The 23,502-nt window shown below is 35.7% G+C and overlaps 1 protein-coding gene across 1 annotated transcript in view; it reads right to left on the bottom strand.

The window, feature by feature from the left end:
• The window catches only part of LOC133638755 (guanine nucleotide exchange factor VAV2-like), a 608,063-nt gene that overhangs the window by 14,100 nt on the left and 570,461 nt on the right, over positions 1–23,502 (bottom strand). The window contains 9 exon segments of the mRNA XM_062031682.1: positions 3,220–3,374; positions 7,617–7,703; positions 12,484–12,607; positions 12,694–12,781; positions 17,347–17,463; positions 20,420–20,481; positions 20,562–20,633; positions 23,062–23,189; positions 23,475–23,493. Of these exon segments, the coding sequence (XP_061887666.1) occupies positions 3,220–3,374; positions 7,617–7,703; positions 12,484–12,607; positions 12,694–12,781; positions 17,347–17,463; positions 20,420–20,481; positions 20,562–20,633; positions 23,062–23,189; positions 23,475–23,493 (852 nt within the window).

Raw genomic sequence — 23,502 nt, 5'->3', positions numbered from 1 at the left:
AATTAATGGGGTAATCGTCGCTTTCTCGGTCCGAATCGCTCTCGCTGCCGGTGGCCATGATTGTAAACAATGTGCAGATGTGAGGCGCTCCACAACCTGCGACGTCACGCTACTTCCGGTACAGGCAAGGCTTTTTTTTATCAGCGACCAAAAGTTGCGAACTTTATCGTCGATGTTCTCTACTAAATACTTTCAGCAAAAATATGGCAATATTGCAAAATGATCAAGTATGACACATAGAATGGACCTGCTATCCCCGTTTAAATAAGAACATTTCATTTTAGTAGGCCTTTAACAACCCTGTCTGAGTAATCTTGTGCAGTATGAGTTACGGCTTGATTACGATTTGCCGTCTCGGTCTTGTATTTTCTGGTGGTTGGGTACCCGTCATAAGTGGAGGTCTGTGGAGACTTGAGATGCTTTGGTGAAGTGTTGTTTTGGCTTTGGTCCTAATTCCACACATTCCAAATTGCTCCCCCTGGTTTCGGGTTCATGGTGGGAGTCATTATACTCAGTCATGCCATCATCCGGAGCTTCCTGTCGCACCTCATCACTTTGAAGACATTTTCTTTTGGCAGTTGATGCTGCAAAGGTCTGCATCCAACTCCATTTTCTCCATCTTTGATTTCAGTTGTATTTCCTTGAGTTTGCAAAATTTTCTTTCAATGCAACGGCCCGTGCTATTGCAGCCTGAGCCACCTTGGCCTTTTTTTAATTCTGGGGAAATAGAAGACTTTGAATTGCGTGATGCATTTGATGTATTGTCCAATGTTGCAACGTTTGACTGCAATTTCTTTTTACCATGTTTTAACCTCTTTTGTGAAATAATTCTGGGTTGCTACCAGTCATATCAATCCTTAAAGAGACAAAAGAGACACACAAGCAACCGGCTGTCTGTCAGAATAATTGTTTATAAGTTATCACACAACTTTGTGTTCCCATGAGTTCAGGCTGCCCTGCGAGAAGACAAAAGCTGCCTTTGATCTTATCAAGCAAAAGGCCTACCGCTTGTAAAACTCCACTGTGTGCGATGGGATGCGACGTGGAGGTTTCTTTGATCTATTGGACGGGCACAGGAAGACCTTGTCATGACCCGAGATCTACAAAACAGAGAGGGAGCAGACCTGACACCGCTCCAGGCACTTTTTCTTTGAACTGTTTATGACCGAGTGCGGCAGCTGTTTATGACCCCCCTCCCCTTGGAAACAGCTGCAGCTATGAAATCGGAAAAGGCCCAAATAAAGGAGGAGGCGTGGAACCCTTTCGTCAGAGCGTGGGATGACACCGTACGAGGGTACAGGTCGACGCACTCTCCTCATGAGCTAAATTGAATCCTGTCTCTGTCTGATTCCTTGCTTCTTGTCTTGTCTAATAGATGTCATCTGTGTTTGAACCTGAAACTGTCATCACTTCCTAGGGTTGTACGGTATATAGTATTGTGGTACTAACGAATCAAAAACGGTACTATACTCCGTTTGAAAAGTACCGGTTCCCAACGGGTATGACAGGTATATTAATTTGATAATCAGCGCATAGGGATTGTCTCACAGATGAAAACCTGCAATTCATCCCTAGAGTCTCAACAGCACAGAACTGAACTCCAAACATTAAAGAACTCTACTGGATTGCAAACCCCCAAATGCTGGCAGCTCTGTATGATCTGGAACACAAGGAAGTGTTTTAAATGTGGATTTCATAGGACAAAAAGACCAGGATTGGGAAGTTTTTTGCAGTTATTTCTTTTCTATAAGAGCGTGAACTGGTAGTTTATAATTTTCAACTTTTTGGACAATTTTTCCACTTTTAAGAGATACTGCAGTTGTTATGTTTTTAAATGATTGTTTTATATTTGAATTATAATTGGTGACCAATTTGAAAGACGTGTGGTGATAGTTATCTATTTTTGTAAAGTTTAGAAGGTTTCTCTCAAAATTGTCTGATACAATATGTGATTAATATATATATTTTTAAATGTATACAAAAATAGTGACTATTTTATACAGTTCTATATCGTCTATATTCTTTATAATGATATAAACAAATAAAATATTCCCTATTTTTTATTTGTTTACATTTTTAGCTTATCATTTTAAATATTCAATGAATTTGCCTTTTTCGCAATTAAACAAATTAAAATGTATCCCCAAATTTGAAAAATGTTTTGCACTTAACTCTACATCTCATGCTATAAGCAAGATATTTACTTAAACAAGAAAGAATAGTACTGTATTTTTCGGACTGGTAGTCGCTACTTTTTTCCAACGCTTTGAACCCTGCGGTTTATTAAAAACACGGCTACTTTATGGATTTTTCTTCGCTAACGGCCGTAATGTTTTGTATTCAACAAATAGTTTTCATATTAGGCCGACAGCGACACCGAAAAGGTGTGTTATTGTTTGTGCTATGGTGCCATCTTATGGACGAGGTTCGCTCACTGCAGGTAATGCGGGTTGACAATGCACTTCCTGTTTCAGAACGGAAGCACAGTTGTCCATGGTGTTCCTGCTCAAAATGATTCTTCATTCATCACTCCAAGCAACGTTTGTAAGTTTTAAAATATAACTAAAACCATTCACACTTACCAAATCGTCCAATGTCTGATGTCTGTTTTAATGCATATGTGTACGTGCTATCGTAGTGTACACGTTAGCACTAGATAATATGCTAACACCTTTCCAAGTGTCTGTTAATAATGTTAACCTACAATGACATTATTTTATATTGTTTAAGTTTCTTCAAATTCACCAACAAGTCACGGTGCAGTTATTGAGTCTGTTTAGTTGATTGGAGAGCTAGCTTCTGCAGCAAGTGGGTCCATGACGATGACCTCTGTTTTGTTGGATCGGCCGTTTTACTGCCGTGTGACTTTACCGGTATATACTTGTGGAGGGGGGGGGGGCGTGGCCTGCGGGCCTGCCGCGGAGCGGGGTGTGTAAGGACCGGCCTCGAAGCACAGCTGGCAGGTGAATGGATTACCCAGCTGGGGCTGATCATCCAATCACCTGCCATGCTTATTAGCAGCAGCCGGGTCCGAGACACCGGGAAAGGAGTTGTGAAAATAAACTTTATAAATAAACATATCACATAACGATGTTTTGTGATAATGTACACACACTACCTACTGCTCCTAGTTTAAACATCCTAATGGCTGGCACTGACATCGACATGTTTTATTGACAGATAACAATAATAAGAATAATTCTTCGAACGTTTACTCACTCGTCCGTTCGCCTCGCCCTTCCACCAGCCCTGGTCTCCGCCGATCTTGCTGTAGATTTTGACGACGTCTCCTTCCCGTAGTGACAGTTCTCTCATGTCCCGGGCTGCAAAGTTATACCTGGCCACCGCTGTGCTGACCACGCGAGGAGTAAACACTGAAATTGTCAGGAAGGAAAGAGAACATGGAGCTCAGTCCCTTCCTAGATGAACACTTTGAATGTCCACATTATGAATTCATGACTAATAAATATGATAATTAGTGTGCTTTAGGAAAGCGGAGCATATGAGGTAATAATTAGCAGTGGAAAAATAGCATTACAAAAAAAAATTGGCCATAACAGATGTGTATGTAATTTCTATGGATGGAATAATGGATGGATGGATGGATGGAGAGACAGAAAGTGAGCAAAAAAAAAAACAAGTACAGGTAAACTTAAGAAACTAAAGAAAAACAGCAAAACTGGCCACTATATGCAGCTTGGCTATGACAAAAAATAGTTATTTAACCACCATTTATGCCACCCGAATTCAAAGCTAAGATGAAAAGGGCAGCTCTAAATTTTAATAATGAACGATGTGGATGGATGAAAGTTATCCTGATTTTTAAAGTGCGATTTTTGATTATTTCCGAAAATAATTGAAATGCCTGTATTTTTTTATTATTCTATTATCAATCAATCAATCAATGTTTATTTATATAGCCCTAAATCACAGGTGTTAGGCCTGGTTCACACTAACGCCGTCTTTTTTGTACATTTTTCCACGAATATCCCGATCTCCGAAGTAATGTTATGCTTTGATACGCTCTGATACGAATTCTTTCCCGCTTTGTTACCGTTCCTCACGATTTGATGCCGCTCTGATCCCGCTTTGATACGCTTTAAATCACGCTTTGATACGTTTTATTACGCTTTATTGAACTTTATTACGCTTTGATGCAATTATTATTTTGTGAATTTGATGAATAAGTTGCGTGCGCACACATAATATAATAAAAAAGAGAAATATGACAAAAAAACGAGAAAAAAAATGTGGAAAAACTCAGTATACTAAGTTTTCCCCACATTTTTTAGATTTATCTCTTTATTTGATTTCTCTTTTTGTTTTATTATATACAAGATAAAACACATAATGTAATAAAAAAGAGAAATATTATAAACAAATAAGTAAAAAAAAATGTGAAAAACTCAGTATACTGTTTTCCACACATTTTTTATATTCATTTATTTTTTCAATTTCTCTTTTTTTCTCGTTATATTATGTTTTATATCTTCATTTCTTTTATTCCTTTGTCATCTTAATAAATATCTATCTTTCATTTCTTATGCTAGTTGACAATAATAAAAGGCATTTCTTTTAAACGTAACATATTCTCTTTATTATTAAGGATTAATAATAATCAACATGTACAGCAAGCAACAAACTTGACCAAACAAAAAAGCACAAATAGTATCACTGTTCACCAATCAGGTTACATAATGTGGGGTTCATATGACAAAGGGTACATTATGTTGTATGAGATGATACACCTAGTGCAACAACAACGCCGGAAAATGTGTCCCGTGAAAAACCGTCCGACCGGAACTCTCTAATAACTAAAGTTCCTTGGGTGAATAATGTAAACTCACTACACCGGTATGTTTTAGCGCTTTCATGGCGTGTTTACTGACAGATATAAGTAAGAACTTTACACTACTTTATATTAGAAATGGCAACAGCGGAGGATGAAAGTCCCATTCAATGTCCCCCCTTTTTTTCCCTAAAATAGTCTTTTTTCAGTGTGCAAAGATGAATATGGGTTTTATTTCATGTTTAAAGTAATTATTAAAAAGGTCGCGAAAAGTTTTTCCCTAACAAAGACAATATGCGATTTATTATTTAATAATCCAAATTCGCAGGTGGATGTTGTGGAGAATGAATATATTTCTGATATACTTTGATGCTTTAGGTTAACATTGTATCGTGTGATTATTATTGTGCGGCCTCTATGCTTCCGTTCCCTTATTATCTGTTGTTGATGTCCATATTTGGTCCTCGAGCGTCCAGTGTCTTGCACAAACATGATGAATCACTCCTCAAAAGGGAGTTTTTGTGAAGGACACGGTCCCTCTTCTTATCAGCAGGTGCATCCCTCTCTGTAAAGGGGGGGGGGGGGCTGCCTTCTCACTATAAGAGGTAACTTCTTTTGACTTACTTTTAGACCTCTATCTTGGCAATGCTATGGTTGCGTTGTAAGGGCTGGTCTCCTAAAGCTTTAGTAAAACTTGGCCAAGTGCTATTCTGTCTCGGTGGTCATTTTTACTCAACATATATGTCATCCAAAAGAACTTGGGAGTGACCAGTGTGTTTTATTCCCTGAGAAGAAGACTGGTCGCGGGCAAAAATGTTTATCACGGTTATGTCTGGTACCATTTAACCACAATAAACGAGGGACGACTGTAATGTGTTTATGAATGATGGTGGCTCAACTAATTAAATACATGGAGAAGACTAATAATCTATGATTTCATTAACAAAAGTGGAAAATGTTTTTCTTCTCTTCATTTATAAAAGAATATAACCTTGGGAAGACTGAAAACGAGTCCCATTGAAAAGCCGAACAAAGCAGAGCAGATGTAGTGTGCTTGTATTGTAATTATATGTTATTTATTCTAGTTTAAACATTTTAAAATTGAGAAAATAACTATTTAAATAAGATATTTTGGTTTCCCCCCACACATAGAAAATCTTGTTTAAAGATTCTACAACATCCTGAGGATGTTTAATTTAAAAATTGCATGTTGAATAATGCTTGTTTTTAGAATAAAATACTTATTTCTATGTTAAAAGTCCTGATAATTTCTAATTATACAAATCTTAATTTAGGATGTCTTATTAAGGAAAATCATCTGTCCATGCAGCTAGTTAATTTCACTCGTTTAAATGTTTTTTCCCCTAAAATATAGTCTTGGCGATGGTGGTTCAACTAATTAAATACATGCAGAAGACTCATAATCTATGATTTCATTAACAAAAGTGAAAAAAGTTTTTCTTCTCTTCATTTATAAAAGAACATGACCTTGGGAAGACTGAAAACGAGTCCCATTAAAAAGCCGAACAAAGCAGAGCAGATGTAGTGTGCTCGTGTTGTAATTATATGTTGTTTATTCTAGTTTAAACATTTTAAAATTGTGAAAATAACCATTTAAATTAAATATTTTGATCTCCCCTCACATAGAAAATCTTGTTTAAAGATTCTACAACATCCTGAGGATGTTTAATTTAAAAATTGCATGTTGAATAATGCTTGTTTTTAGAATAAAATACGTATTTCTATGTTAAAAGTCCTGATAATTTCTAATTATACAAATCTCAATTTAGGATGTCTTATTAAGTAAAATCATCTGTCCATGCAGCTAGTTAATTTCACTCGTTTTTACATTTTTTTCCCTAAAATATAGTCTTTTTATCTTTGCTTTTTCCAGTGTGTCAAGATGACTGTGGGTTTTATTTCATGATTACAGTAATTTAATTATTAAAAATGTATTTAGAGGGTCGCAAACAGTTTTTCCCTAAGAATGACAATTTGTCGAATTATTATCTAATAATCCAACATCGCAGGTGGATGTTGTGGAGAATGCATATATTTTTGATCTACTTTGGTGTTTTAGTATATAACATTGTATTGTGTGATCATGCTATTGGTACTTTTCCGCTCTGGAGATGTTTGTGCGGACGGTATATTTCAGTTACCTTATTATCTGTTGTTGATGTCCATATTTGGTCCTCGAGCGTCCAGTGTCTTACACAAACATGACGAATCACTCCTCAAAAGGGAGTTCTGAGCCATTTCCGTTCTGTGAAAGACACGGTCCCTCTTCTTATCAGCAGGTACATCCCCCTCTGTAAAGGGCTGCCTTCTCACTATAAGAGTTAACTCTTTTTGACTTACTTTTAGACCTCTCTCTTGGCAATGCTATGGTTGCGTTGTAAGGGCTGGTCTCCTAAAGCTTTAGTAAAACTTGGCCAAGTACTCTTCGGTCTCGGTGGTCCTTTTTATTCAACATATATGGTAAAAAGGACTGGTTATGACACGGTTATGTCTGGTACCATTGAACCACAATAAACTAGGGACGACTGCAATGTGTTTATGAGTGATGGTGGCTCAACTAATTAAATACATGCAGAAGACATAATCATGATTTCATTAACAAAAGTGGAAAATGTTTTTCTTCTCTTCATTTATAAAAGAATATGACCTTGGGAAGACTGAAAACGAGTACCATTAAAAAGCCGAACAAAGCAGAGCAGACGTAGTGTGCTTGGGGTCGGCGTGGGCTTTTTGATTCAAAAAAATAAATAAAAAATGGTGACGTGAAGCAAGACAAAAAGCAAGATAAACGTACGGAAGCGAGTACCTGACCAAAAGGGAGCCGAGCTTGGCGAGGAAGAGAAGTTGAGGCCCTGTGGACTGAGGAAGGAGAAGTTGTAGGAGGCGCAGGTGGCTGCTGAGAGGAGGAAAGAAAGGAGAAAAACAAGGACATGTCGTAAAGGTGGAAATGTTCTGTAGCCCATGCAAAGCCCCAGAAAGAAAGGTAAAAAAAGCCCATGTACCAATATCATTATCATGTATTTTTTTAAAGGCAGGAAGCCTTGTTATTGGAATATATATATATATATATATATAGATATATATATATGCACCACAGTCCACACATACATATATAATTAAATGTATGTGTATATATGTAAATGAAAAATACAAAATAATATATATATATATATATATATATATATATATATATATATATATATATATATATATATATATATATATATATATACATATATATACATATATATATATATATATTATTTTGTATTTTTCATTTACATATATACACATACATTTAATTATATATGTATGTGTGGACTGTGGTGCATATATATATATATATATATATATATATATATATATATATATATATATATATATATATATATATATATATATATATATATATATATATATATATATATATATATATATATATATACCGTAATTTCCGGACTATAAGCCGCACCTGACTATAAGCCGCACCAGCTAAATTTAGGGGAAAATACAGATTGCTCCATATATAAGCCGCACCCGACTATAAGCCGCAGGGTTTTGATGTGTAATTACCGTAGTATATAGGGTTTCCTGCTACCACGGAGGGGATTGTCGGGACAGAGAGGACTGTTTGGGAACGCAAAGCGTCCCATTTATTAACAATAAATCTTTCAATCATTCAATCAAACTTTCACATCTTTGACATGGCGAACAGCATTCGTGCAGAGTACAAATAATACAACGGTGCAAAGTAATACAAAGTGCTCGCCTGTACGTTATCAAAATAACCAGCCTACCGGTATATGAAAAGTCAGTCTTTAATCATTGTGTCATCGTCTTCCTCCTGCGTACTAAAACCACCGAAATCCTCTTCGTCGGTGTCGGAGAAGAACAGGCCGTAAATAAGCCGCACCCTTGTATAAGCCGCAGGGACCAGAACGAGGGGAAAAAGTAGCGGCTTATAGTCCGGAAATTACGGTATATATATAGATATATATATAATTTAAAAAAATATATATATACATAATTATATATATATATATATATATATATATATATATATATATATATATATATATATATATATAGTATATACTGTATATATATGTGTATATATATATACATATATATATATATATATATATATATATATATATACATATATATATATATATATATATATATATATATATATATATATATATATATATATATATATACATATACATGTATATCTTAATTAGATTATCCCAAAAAATAGTGCTCGATACCGTGGTAGAGCGTAATATGTATGTGTGGGTAAAAATCTCCTGAGGATTGAGGAAAACCCCTCATGAAACAGGCCTGTAGAGATGAAACAGTCTTGTGATTTTTTCCCATACATATATATATATATATATTTATATATATATATATATATATATATATATATATATATATATATATATATATATATATATATATATATATATATATATATATATATATATATATATATATATATATATATATATATATATATATATATCATCATCATCATCAGCAGCAGCCGTTGTCAGTCCACTGCTGGACGAAAGCCTCAGCATGTTTCTGCCATAGTGAACGATCTCTCTTGGCGTACTCTTCATGCTGGTTATTAGCCTACACCTTCCACGCTGGCTTGGTGCGGGTTGGAAGGGGTATTTTATATCAGAGATCCTTCTCCTAGACTAATTGCCTTACCGGGCTGTTGAACTTAGTCTGTCCAGTTGGTTGTCCGCGCCCCAATTACCCAGGGACCCGCTCAGCTTTATGGCGCTGACCACCCGCCAGTCACAAGAGAAGGTGCAAACGGTTCTTTGTGTGCATTTTATAGACGTTAGTTGGGACTCACTAACCCCACACACAACCTCCCATCTCATGCCTGGATGTAGTTTAACGTCATACCCAGGACATATATATATATATATATATATATATATATATATATATATATATATATATATATATATATATATATTGTTTTTTTTAAACTTTACTATATTTTGAACAAAGACAAGAAGGGAATTGTTTTTTGTTTTTTAATTGAGTACAGTAGAGCTGGAACCCTTTAAGCATTATTGCAAGAATTTGAGAAAGAAAACAGAACATGCGAGACAAAAATCCAATGAACACAAACGCTGTTATTGTCAGGGTTGTAATATATTGTCTTGAGATAGATGGCCATTTTTTGTGTGTCTCTCAGTGTTGCAGACTACCAAGTAGGGTTGCCATGGCAATGGCAGAGATGCGCTTAACAGTCAAATCATTCGGAATATTTAATTTGAGGATAAAATCGATGCTAAGGAAAGATTGCACTGCCCCACTATTGCGTAATTTGTTATGTTGTTTCATTGTGTCTCGACAACACGTTCATGTTCACAACACTTTTTTTTTTTTTTTTTTTGGGGGGGGGGGCGTAATTGCGGCCACTATATGTTTCTAAATGCATTAACCCATTTAAATAAAACTGTGCCAGTGAAGCTTTCAAATTCAACCTGAGATCTTTGGCGCCCCCTTCAGGACGGCCTGAGCTATGTTTGTACTGCTGTCTCTTTTTTTCCATCCAATTTTAGCAGAAGAGAATGTGATTTTAGAATCTTATCACTTTCAATGAAACAAATGACAGAAAGAGACCATTGATATTCCAAAAAAAGCATTTTTGCTATAATTACTAGTATTATTCTCGCTATTTTCTGTCTATTCATTCATTAATTTATTACTTTTATTTTGACATATATTTTAAAATGTTTTATATTATTTTCTATATGGCGTTAACTCTAGTTATTCTCCAGTGTTCACGCCTCAAAAGTGGCGCTTATCCTCAATCTTCAGTGCCATGTTTTGTTTTTGTTACTGTTAATAATCTTGAATGTGTGCGTGTGTATTTTTTTGGGTTTTTTTTAACTGTTATAATGCTAACGTTAGGCTAAAATATTTAGCTAATGTGTAAACAATACCGTTGCATACCTTCAAACAATTCACAAGAGACAACAGTCGTCATCTTCTCCGTGTAGTTCTTTGTTTATTCATCAACCAAAGCATGATGAATGATAATAAAAAATAAAAATAAAGATCTCCAATAACTCCCTTGCTGCTGGGTTTGTTGTGTAATTGTGGGATTAGGGTTGCTACTAATAAAGGTAACATAATAATACAGGTAGTTTTGAACTGGCTACAAAGTCAACAAAAACAGAATGCTGGACGACAGCAAAGACTTACTGTGGAGCAAAGACGATCCGAACAAATAATAATTAACTTAGAATTTCATGGCTGCAACACGTGCCAAAGTAGTTGGGAAAGGGCATGTTCACCACTGTGTTACATGGCCTTTCCTTTTAACAACACTCAGTAAACTTTTGGGAACTGAGGAGACACATTTTTTAAGCTTCTTAGGTGGAATTCTTTCCCATTCTTGCTTGATGTACAGCTTAAGTTGTTCAACAGTCCGGGGGTCTCCCTTGTGCTATTTTAGGCTTCATAATGCGCCACACATTTTCAATGGGAGACAGGTCTGGACTACAGGCAGGCCAGTCTAGTACCCGCACTCTTTTACTATGAAGCCACGTTGATGTAACACGTGGCTTGGCATTGTCTTGCTGAAATAAGCAGGGGCGTCCATGGTAAAGTTGCGTGTATGTACCTTTCAGCATTAATGGCGCCTTCACAGATGTGTAAGTTACCCATGTCTTGGGCACTAATACACCCCCATACCATCACACATGCTGGCTTTTCAACTTTGCGCCTATAACAATCCGGGTGGTTCTTTTCCTCTTTGGTCCGGAGGACACGACGTCCACAGTTTCCAAGAACAATTTGAAATGTGGACTCGTCAGACCACAGAACACTTTTCCACTTTGTATCAGTCCATCTTAGACGAGCTCAGGCCCAGCGAGGCCGACGGCGTTTCTGGGTGTTGTTGATAAACGGTTTTCGCCTTGCATAGGAGAGTTTTTAACTTGCACTTACAGATGTAGCGACCAAATGTGGTTACTGACAGTGGGTTTCTGAAGTGTTCCTGAGCCCATGTGGTGATATCCTTTACACACTGATGTCGCTTGTTGATGCAGTACAGCCTGAGGGATCGAAGGTCACGGGTTTAGCTGCTTATGTGCAGTGATTTCTCCAGATTCTCTTGATGATATTACGGAGCGTAGATGGTGAAATCCCTAAATTCCTTGCGATAGCTGCTTGAGAAAGGTTTTTCTTAAACTGTTCAACAATTTGCTCACACATTTGTTGACAAAGTGGTGACCCTCGCCCCATCCTTGTTTGTGAATGACTGAGCATTTCATGGAATCTACTTTTACACCCAATCATGGCACCCACCTGTTCCCAATGTGCCTGTTCACCTGTGGGATGTTCCAAATAAGTGTTTGATGAGCATTCCTCAACTTTATCAGTATTTATTGCCACCTTTCCCAACTTCTTTGTCACGTGTTGCTGGCATCAAATTCTAAAGTTAATGATTATTTGCAAAAAAAAAAAAATGTTTATCAGTTTGAACATCAAATATGTTGTCTTTGTAGCATATTCAACTGAATATGGGTTGAAAATGATTTGCAAATCATTGTATTCCGTTTATATTTACATCTAACACAATTCCCCAACTCATGTGGAAACGGGGTTTGTACTTTGTGAGAGTGCCTACTCACCCGGCGAGCGTGGGCTGGCCCTCGTTAGCGAGCGTTCCCTTGATTTGTAGGGGTATCGCAATGTGGTATCGAGCAGCTTGAAGCTTTCTTTGAGCGAATGGGACTGATAATATTCCACCAGCTCCTGTCGGAGAGACCACAAAGCACAAGTCCATGACTATTTGATTGTGATGTGAGCTTCTTTGTGTCTTTTGATGTACGCCGTTTTACCAAAAGGCTCTCAAACTTCTTGGCCTCTGTGATGTGGATCCAGCTGTCTTTCTCCACCACTTTGATGTGTTTGACTTCGTCATTGAATCTGTGAGGCAAAACACTTGTCAAAATTATTCCTATACTTTTATGTGTGTATTTATTGTATACCTCTCTATATATAAATATATACTGTATGTATGTATATATATATATATATATATATATATATATATATATATATATATATATATATATATATATATATATATATATATATATATATATATATATATATATATATATATATATATAGTACAGGCCAAAAGTTTGGACATACCTTCTCTATTTTCATGACTATTTACATTGTAGATTGTCACTGAAGGCATCAAAACGATGACACCTGTGAAGTGAAATCCATTTCAGGTGACTACCTCTTGAAGCTCATCGAGAGAATGCCAAGAGTGTGCGAAAAAGTAACCGGAGCACAGGGTGGCTATTTTGTAGAAACCAGAGTATAAAACATGTTTTCAGTTATTTCACCTTCATTCATAGTTATGATGCCCTTAGTGACAATCGACAATGTAAATAGTCCTGAAAATAAAGGGGAGCCTCTTTTATGAGTTACTAATCGTGGCCTCCTTGGCAGAGAATAAACTATATTCCTTTCAAATAACATTATCACTGGAGGAATGGAGAAATAGCTAAAGCGTGCGACACACCGAACGAGAGAAAATGGGAGGAGACAAGAGGCTATGCTAACCACTAAGCATGCTTGAGTGTATCGTAGCAAATAAAGAAAACAATATATATATATATATATATACACATACATATATAAATAAATGTATGTGTGTGTATATTTATATATACATATACACATATATATATATATATATATATATATATATATATCAATAAATGTATGTGTATATATGTAAATAAAAAAATTAAATAATATATATATATATATATATATATATATATATATATATATATATATATATATATATATATATATATATATATATATATATATATATTTTTTTTTATATATATATATATATAAATAAATAAAGCATATAAACATACATATATATATATATATATATATATATATATATATATATATATATATATATATATATATATATATATATATATATATATATATATATATGTATATTATTTTGTATTTTTCATTTACATATATACACATACATTTAATTATATATGTATGTGTGGACTGTGGCGCAACAGTTTGTTAACATGTAAAATCTTCCACTTCTTCTTTGTCTCATTTTGTCCACCAAACGTTTTATGCTGTGCGTGTTTATGCACAAAGGTGCGCTTTGTTGATGTCATTGACTTGTTGGAGTGCTAATCAGGCATATTTGGTCAGTGCGTGAGAGCAAGCTAATCAATGCTAACTTGCTATTTAGGCTAGCTGTATGTACATATTGCATCGTTATGCTTCGTTTGTAGGTATATTTGAGCTCATTTAAAATCCTTTACTTTTATCCTCTTTGTATTTAATTTATATTTGCTTGTCTCGTGACACATTATCTGTATGTAATATTGGCTGCATTTCAGATAGTTGTTTGTGTGCCATGTTGTTCCAGACCACAGCAAACATTACCTAGCATGCCAAAGATTGTAATAAATCCATTAAAAGAAGACAGACTGCCGTTTCCTTTAACTTGGACACACACATCTATACCTTTGGCCGTTAAAAGCCGGTATTTTCCAGAAGTTATCTCACCTTCTGAGTAGTCTCTGATTTACTGATGGTTTCTAATATTGTAAAAATGTGTAGAATAAATATTACATTTCATGATTTCTGTCAACAAAGATTTGCTTCAGCCTGCGACACATTGTCATTTTGATAGTAGGCTAATATAGCTAATATAGACACTTACATAATGTGTTGCCTTCATTATAACACTTATATAAGGCTTTTCATTTTTTGCGGCTCCAGACAGATTCGTTTTTTGTATTTTTGGTCCAATATGGCTCTTTCAACGTTTTGGGTTGCCGACCCCTAGTCTAGTCTATTCCTCTCCTGTAGTGCCTCTTCCATGTTTATCAACTATTAGGTGCAACCACAAGGTGGAGCCAATACATCCTTCAAGAGTTTCTATTTCTCAAGCAGTTGTTTGTAAAAAAAACATTTTAACACCTTCGGCGGTGTTCGGGTCTGTGGGACCCGCTTTTTATTTTTTATTAAAAGAAAAATGATACAATTAATTCATTTTTCAAACTGAGACTCACTGACTTTGGCTCATTTTCTGTGAAGAACATATATCAGAATACATATTTAATGACCACACACCATACACATTTCTATTACATATAAGATGTCCGGGTCCAATGGACCCGGGGCTAATAGAAGTGTGGAAATTGATGTTCTGTGTACCACACACACACACACACACACACACACACACACACACACACACACACACACACACACACACACACACACACACACACACACACACACACACAACAGGCCTAGACAGGAGGAGGACAGAGTGTACACTGCAAAAAGTCAGTGTTCAAAAACAAGAAAAAATAAATAAAAAATTAGGGGTATTTTATTTGAACTACTGTATTTCCTTGAATAGCCGCAGGGGCGCTAATTAATTTAAAAACCTCTTCTCACTCCTGCGGTTACCAAAACCATGCGGGATGGGCAAGCATGCGCTAATTATTTTAAAACCTCTTCTCACTCCGGCGCTTACCTTATCATGAAAAGCACATTTAATTAAAAAAAACGTTATTATGGTCTTACCTTTACTTGTAAATGAGTCCATGTGCAGCTGCTTCTGATCAAAGGCAGTCTTCCTTATCTTTCTTCAGTTTTAAAAGTCTCTGGAGATATTCCTTTAATTATTACCTCGTGCTTCGATTGAAAGTCCAGTTTAGAAAACTGTTTTGTTTTAGATATGTAATCCTCCATGGTAAAAGTGCAAGCAAACGATCGCTGCTCATGCTTGCTGTTTGTTGTCTTCTTCTGCAGTACCGGTCTCCTGCAGTACTGGTAGTCGCAAGAAGGATCACTAGCGCCTTCTACCACCAGGAGGCGGGAGTCATTTAATGACTCATATTTGACCCGGCGGAAGTGCCAAGCATGCGCTAATTTTTTTGCGTAACGAGTTTGACCCGGCTGTAATTCTAGGCAGGCGAATACTATAAAGCATTTCAAGGAAATACGGTAAGCAAAATTATCTTGTTGGCTTGTCAAGACTTTCCAAAACAAGTCAAATTAGCTAACCTTAATGAACCCAAAAATACCTTAAAATAAGTATATTCTCACTAATAACAAGTGCACTTTTCTTGGTAGAAAAAAAAATTAGACCTTTTTGCTCAATATGTTGAAAAATATTCTTCAATTAAGTAAAAGGTGGTGCCATTATCTTGACATAATGATATGCGCTCGGCATCATGATTATTTTTTTCATGCTTGAAGTAAGAAATTATTACTTTTAAAAAGTAGTTTTATACTTGTGAGTGTTGATGACACAGCTTTGCAACAGTTGATATTCTAGTTTCAAGCATGTTTTACTCAATATAGCTCATCAAATCTCAGCAACAAGCTGTAATATCTTACTGAGATCATTTAGGACCAAAACCCTTAAAACAAGTAAAACACTCTAACATAAAATCTGCTTAGTGAGAAGAATGATCTTATCAGACAGAAAATAAGCAAATATCACCCTTATTTGAGATATTTCATCTTACTTAGATTTCAGTTTTTGCAGTGTAGGTACACAGAACATCAGAGGGTCAAATGTGCGACAAAATGAGAGCAGACAGTGTTGACAAACAATGTTGCAACCTTGTGTGGGAACCGCAGGTGCAGAAACACAAAAGAAGAACCCCTGTGGGATGCAGAAACTGGCAGAGAAATTTTCCGTGCAACGTTCATATTGTTGTTACTCAGCCAGCGTTTGTGGGTCTGATGGACCCGTTGCATTTTGTGGCTTTTAATGCCTCACAATCAAACACTTGTATGTTTAAAATACTGAACAGATGTTTATTGGGATGGAAGGTAAACATCTGTTTTAACATCCTTGTGTGGTGTTCGGGTCTGTGGGACCCGTTTTCATTTTTTATTAAAAGAAAAATGATACAATTAATACATTTTTCAAACTGAGACTCACTGACTTTGGCTCATTTTCTGTGAAGAACATATATCAGAATACATATTTAATGACCACACACCATACACCCCCCCTACACATTTATATTACATATAAGATGTCCGGGTCCACTGGACCCGGGGCTAATAGAAGTGTGGAAATTGATGTTCTGTGTACCACACGCACACACACACAGCAGGCCTAGACAGGAGGAGGACAGAGTGCAGGTACACAGAACATCAGAGGGTCAATTGTGCGAGAAAATGAGAGCAGACAGTGTTGACCAAACAATGTTACAACCTTGAGTGGGAACCGCAGATGCAGAAACACAAAAGAAAAACAGATGTTTATCGGGATAAGGTAAACATCTGTTCAGTATTTTAACATAAAAGTGTCTGATTGTGAGGCATTAAAAGCCACAAAATGCAACAGGTCCATCAGACCCACAAACGCTGGCTGAGTAACAACAATATGAACATTGCACAAGGGTTAACTGAGACTCTCTCCTCACGAAAGCCAGAAAACTCACTTGATGCTGATGGCGAACCTCTCCGCTTCAGCCGTCCTCTCTCTGATGAGGTAGGTCCCGCTACTGTGGGATTTTAAGAGGTTGTCAGCCTGCTGGCGCTCCATGTTCCCTGCAAACCTATAAAACAGGAGCGGGGTATGAATGCGGAGAGGTAATAATTTGGTGGAATGGCCATGGCGGCTCCTTAACCCCACATAACCGCAGTGAGGGCCTATTGTACGTTAGCACTTTAGAGTTTTCCTATGCTTTTGAAGGAGACACGCGAGTGCGTCGTGAATGAAAGCGGGTTCAGGTGATTCGTTTACTAATGAGGCGGATTTTGCATCGACACCTTTTTTTTAGCTGCGGGAAAATAATGAAACACGGAGTCGTACTTGTGAATATCAATGAAATCCGTGAAAAAGATAACGCTTGAAATATGAAATATTAATCCAGGCAGTGGTTATTATGTGCGTGTGTCGTCATGGGGATTTGAGTGAGCGCATGGACGTGCAACGCCGTCTTTTTCCAGCAGGATGCAAACTATGTAAACGGGGGGTCTGAAAATCAATTTACCTGGGGGAGGCCGCTGGGGGCTAAGTCTGGGTGGGGCTGGGCTGCATCAGGTATTCCACAAGCAGGCCTCAAATTTTTACTTTTTAAGGTCAAGGCGTATATATATATATATATATATATATATATATATATATATATATATATATATATATATATATATATATATATATATATATATATATATATATATATATATATATATATATATATATATATATATATATATATATATATAATAAAATTAAAAAATTAAAAAAATTAAAATATATACACTACCGTTCAAAAGTTTGGGGTCACCCAAACAATTTTGTGGAATAGCCTTCATTTCTAAGAACAAGAATAGACTGTCGAGTTTCAGATGAAAGTTCTCTTTTTCTGGCCATTTTGAGCGTTTAATTGACCCCACAAATGTGATGCTCCAGAAACTCAATCTGCTCAAAGGAAGGTCAGTTTTGTAGCTTCTGTAACGAGCTAAACTGTTTTCAGATGTGTGAACATGAATGCACAAGGGTTTTCTAGTCATCAATTAGCCTTCTGAGCCAATGAGCAAACACATTGTACCATTAGAACACTGGAGTGATAGTTGCTGGAAATGGGCCTCTATACACCTATGTAGATATTGCACCAAAAACCAGACATTTGCAGGTAGAATAGTCATTGACCACATTAGCAATGTATAGAGTGTATTTATTTAAAGTTAAGACTAGTTTAAAGTTATCTTCATTGAAAAGTACAGTGCTTTTCCTGCAAAAATAACGACATTTCAATGTGACCCCAAACTTTTGAACGGTAGTATATATATATATATATATATATATATATATATATATATATATATATATATATATATATATATATATATATATATATATATATATATATATATATATATATATATATATATATATATATATATATATATATATATATATATATATATATATATATATATATATATATATATATATATATATATATATATATATATATATATATATATATATATTAGGGCTGCAACAACTAATCGATTAAATCGATTAAAATCGATTATGAAAATAGTTGCCGATTAATTTAGTCATCGATTCGTTGGATCTATGTTATGCGCATGCGCAGAGGCTTTTAATTATTTTATTTTATTATTATTATTATTTTTTTTTTTTATTGTATTTTTTTTTTAAACTGCAACATTTACAAACAGCTGAGAAACAAGTTGGGTGCCAGTATGCTGTTTTTTTAAAAATAAAATGCTGGAAAGGATAGAAATGTAGTTTGTCTCTTTTATCCGATTATTAATCGATTTCATCGAAGTAATAATCGACAGATTAATCGATTATCAAATTAATCGTTAATTGCAGCCCTATATATATATATATATATATAATAAAATAAAAAATAAAAAAAAATACAAATATATATATATATATATTTTTTTGTAATTTTTATTTTTTTGGTAATTTTTATTTTGTTTTAATTTTCCATCCATCCATCCATTTTTATTTTATTTATTTTTTTCATCCATTTTCTACCACTTGTCCCTTTTTGTTTTATTTATTTATATATTTTTCTACCTAATAATGACCCACAAATAATGATGTGACTCTATAAACAAACTGTGATCGATTGGAATTCCTATCCTCCTTGAAGTGTTTCGACAGACAATACAATAATAAAACAGTGTCGACGAACATTTTTACTTTGCGAAATCCGACAGGACAAATTGTTATGTGTTTATTTTGGAATTCACGTAGATTTTTTTTAGGGGGACGCAACAGAAAATAATTGAGAAGCACTGACTAAAGCAGGCCTGAGCGATTATTTTGACGCGGGGCGGGCACATTTTCAGAAAAAAATGTGTCTGCGGGCCGGTATATGTATTTTACTAATACAAAACCTCACAATAATGTCTGATTGAATGCTAAAAACGTCATGACAGACCGCCTTAAAAAACAGAATTAAATTTTACTTTTTTCTATGAACGATAAAACACTGAATATTGACGAAATATGAATGTCACACCCCCTCTCGATTGACATATTTTACAATCAAGCAACAAAAATGCAACAAACACAGCAAAATATGAATGTGAAGGATAAAAAAACCCCACCTACAATCTGATATATCTGATATATCATAAAGCCTTAGAACTTTGTTGTAAAAATCTCCTTCCGCGTCTGTCCCTGACACCCGCACGCTCCCCACCCACACTGCTCGGTGCCTCGTCTGAGCTACTGTGACTCAGATTACCATAGTAACTAATTAGATTACCATATAGTAACCAGCATATCATGCAAAAGCCCAGACTCCAACCATTGAAATACTTTGTATAGTTCAAGACTTACAGTCATTTGAAGACATCACTGCACATCATAATAGCAGCTACAGTTTCCATCTTAAAGATCCCAAAAAAATGTTTGGGAATGTCCGGTGGGTCAGATTGAAAAGCTTAACGGGCCGCATTTGGCCCCTGGGCCTCAATTTGCCCAGGTCTAGACTAAACAAAGAAAGTCAAGGGTCCTACCAAGGATATCCGTAGTAGTCTGCATCCCTCGATGACTGCCGGCTGGATAATGACTGGAAAGGCTGACACAAATAGAACACAAACTCACATTGGTCATTTTGATTTTTAACAAAATAAGAGTTGCTGGGCATGGCTGACTTACCTTTGGGTCTAGGTAAGGTTTAACGCAGGAACTGGGGAAGAAGCCACTTTTTTGTGTTTGTATTAACCTTCCCTGAAAGACAAATATTGCTGTCTTAATGTTTTGAGTAAGGACAATTTACGAGTGTGTGTGTGTGTGTGTGTGTGTGTGTGTGTGTGTGTACGTGTGTGAGTTCTTGTATTTCTACCCTTCTTGAGATATCAGCAAGGAAAATTACCTTCCATATGAGGACCCGTGAACAAGTTAGGACCGAAATCATGGTCCCAATACGGAAAACCATTGCATCTAATAGGGAATTGTCTCATTTGCACCCCCTGGTGGTGAAATCTATCAAAATGAGGGTGGTCCCAAAAAGGGAGATGGGTAGGTCGTGAGTTCAAACCCCGGCCGAGTCATACCAAAGACTATAAAAAATGGGACCCGTTACCTCCCTGCTTGGCACTCAGCATCGAGGGTTGGAATTGGGGGTTAAATCACCAAAAATTATTCCCGGGCGCGGCACCGCTGCTGCCCACTGCTCCCCTCACCTCCCAGAGGGTGATCAAGGGTGATGGGTCAAATGCAGAGGACAAATTTCACCACACCTAGTGTATGTGTGACAATCATTGGTACTTTAACTTTAACTTAAAAGTGCTCCCCCTCTGGTCAACATATGAAATAACAAGTGTGTGTGTGAAAAAAAAAAATTAAAGTGCTCCCCCTCTGTCCAATATATGTAATAACAAGTGTGTGTAAGAAATTGAAATGTGCCCCAAAATGACCTAAATGCATTTGTATATAGAGACATATTGTAATAAGTTGAAGTAAATTATGAAGATTAAAAACCAATTACAAACCAAAAGTTCAACACATTTTTTTTTACAAAAAGCTTACCTTTTTTATATTTGCATAGTATGTATATATTATTAATGCTGTAAATACAAATCTTTATATATCTAGAAAGGGTGGTCCTAAAGAGGCGGGCATTATTCAGAGGTCTCAAGAAGGTAACAAATACAAGAATGTGTGTGTGTGTGTTTTGAGACATCAACAAGGAAAAGTAGCTTCCATATGAGGAGGTGTGAACAAGTGATGACATAAATCATGGTCCCAATACGGAAAACCATTGCATCTAATAGAGAATGTCTCATTTGCACCCCCTGGTGGTGAAGTCTATCAAAATGAGGGTGGTCCCAAAACGGAGGGATTTTTCAAATTGACTGTGTGTCGGTTTTAAAAGTGCTCCCCCTTCTGGTCAACATATGAAATAAGAAGTGTGTGTGAAAAAAATTGAAGTGCTCCCCCTCTGGCCAACATATGAAATAACAAGTGTGTGTAAGAACTTGAAATGTGCCCCAAAATTAATTTAAAAAAAATAAATACATTTGTATATAGAGACATATTGTAATAACTTGAAGTAAATAATGAAGATTAAAAACCAATTACAAACCAAAAATTCAGCAATTATTTTTTTAACGAAAAGCTTACCTTTTTTATATTTGCATAGTATGTATATATTATTAATGTTGTAAATACAAATCTTTATATATCTAGAAAGGGTGGTCCTAAAGAGGTAGGCATTTTTCAGAGGTCTCAAGAAGGTAACAAATACAAGAATGTGTGTGTGTGTGTTGTGTGTGCGTGTGTGTGTTCTTGTATTTATACCCTTCTTGAGACATCAACAATGAAAAGTAGCTTCCATATGAGGACCGGTGAACAAGTGATGACATAAATCATGGTCCCAATACGGAAAACCGTTGCATCTAATAGAGAATTTGTACCCTTGGTGGTAAAATTGGGGTCTCCAAGCCGCTCAGGCAAATTATATTGTCTAAAAATGCATTTTTCCATCGATAACATGACATCATCGCGCCAAGTGTGTGCTCTTTCAGTCAATTAGTCCGCATATATACAGCCCGGCCCCCGGACAATTTTTTTTAAATTGTAATTTTGAAGAATTCATCTGAATATGCATGAACTATTTATGTTCAAAATAGTTTGAAATGTTAAATGTTTAAATATCAACTGTCAGTTCACTGTACTGTGCCAACTGTACTACTATATGAATACGTGTTTTCTCTTGTTTCATTGACAATAAAACTGCAAAGTCCATCTGTTTTAATATGAGACACAATTGTGTCAAAATCATGATTTTTTTTTTCATGCTTGAAATAAGAAATGATTACTTTTTAAAAAAGTAGTTTTATACTTGTGAGTGTTGATGACACAGCTTTGCAACAGTTGATATTCTAGTTTCAAGCATGTTTTACTCAATATAGCTCATCAAATCTCAGCAACAAGCTGTAATATCTTACTGAGATCATTCAAAACACTTAAAACAAGTAAAACACTCTAACATAAAATCTGCTTAGTGAGAAGAATGATCTTATCAGACAGAAAATAAGCAAATATCACCTAATTTGACATATTTCATCTTACTTAGATTGCAGTTTTTGCAATCTAAGTAAGATGAAATATGTCGATATATAATATGCTCCTACTTAATAATGATGATTATTACCTCCCACCATGAAGTGTCAGGGTCTCCTTTCAGCAGCTCAATATAGTCTCCTGTTTGAAAGGAGAGCGGCATCTTTCCTGGGGGCGTGGGTGTGCCGTGGTAGTTTCTCACTGCTACCATCTTGGGACCTGCACACACAACATGCAGTCATGTTTTCATTTTCACAATAATGCATTCATAAAAACACTTTGCTGGATTTATTTTGTCAGGTTTTTCTTGTAAACATAAAAACAATTCTATATGCATGCATGAATATGAGGGAAAATAGGAGGTTAGAAACTGGTCATGTGAGCTCATAAGGTTGTGTTAGGGGAAGGGAACAGTTATCTCCACTAGATGGCAGTAGAGAGCTGTGTTGTGCTGTGAAATATAAACTGTTACTGCAATCATACTGATGGAGGATTTAGAATTACCTGAAGACATGCCAGGTTCCTGTAGATG

The sequence above is a fragment of the Entelurus aequoreus genome, linkage group LG21 (genome assembly GCF_033978785.1).
Source record: "Entelurus aequoreus isolate RoL-2023_Sb linkage group LG21, RoL_Eaeq_v1.1, whole genome shotgun sequence".
Taxonomy (NCBI): domain Eukaryota; kingdom Metazoa; phylum Chordata; class Actinopteri; order Syngnathiformes; family Syngnathidae; genus Entelurus; species Entelurus aequoreus.
This window is presented reverse-complemented; position numbering and strand designations above follow the sequence as displayed.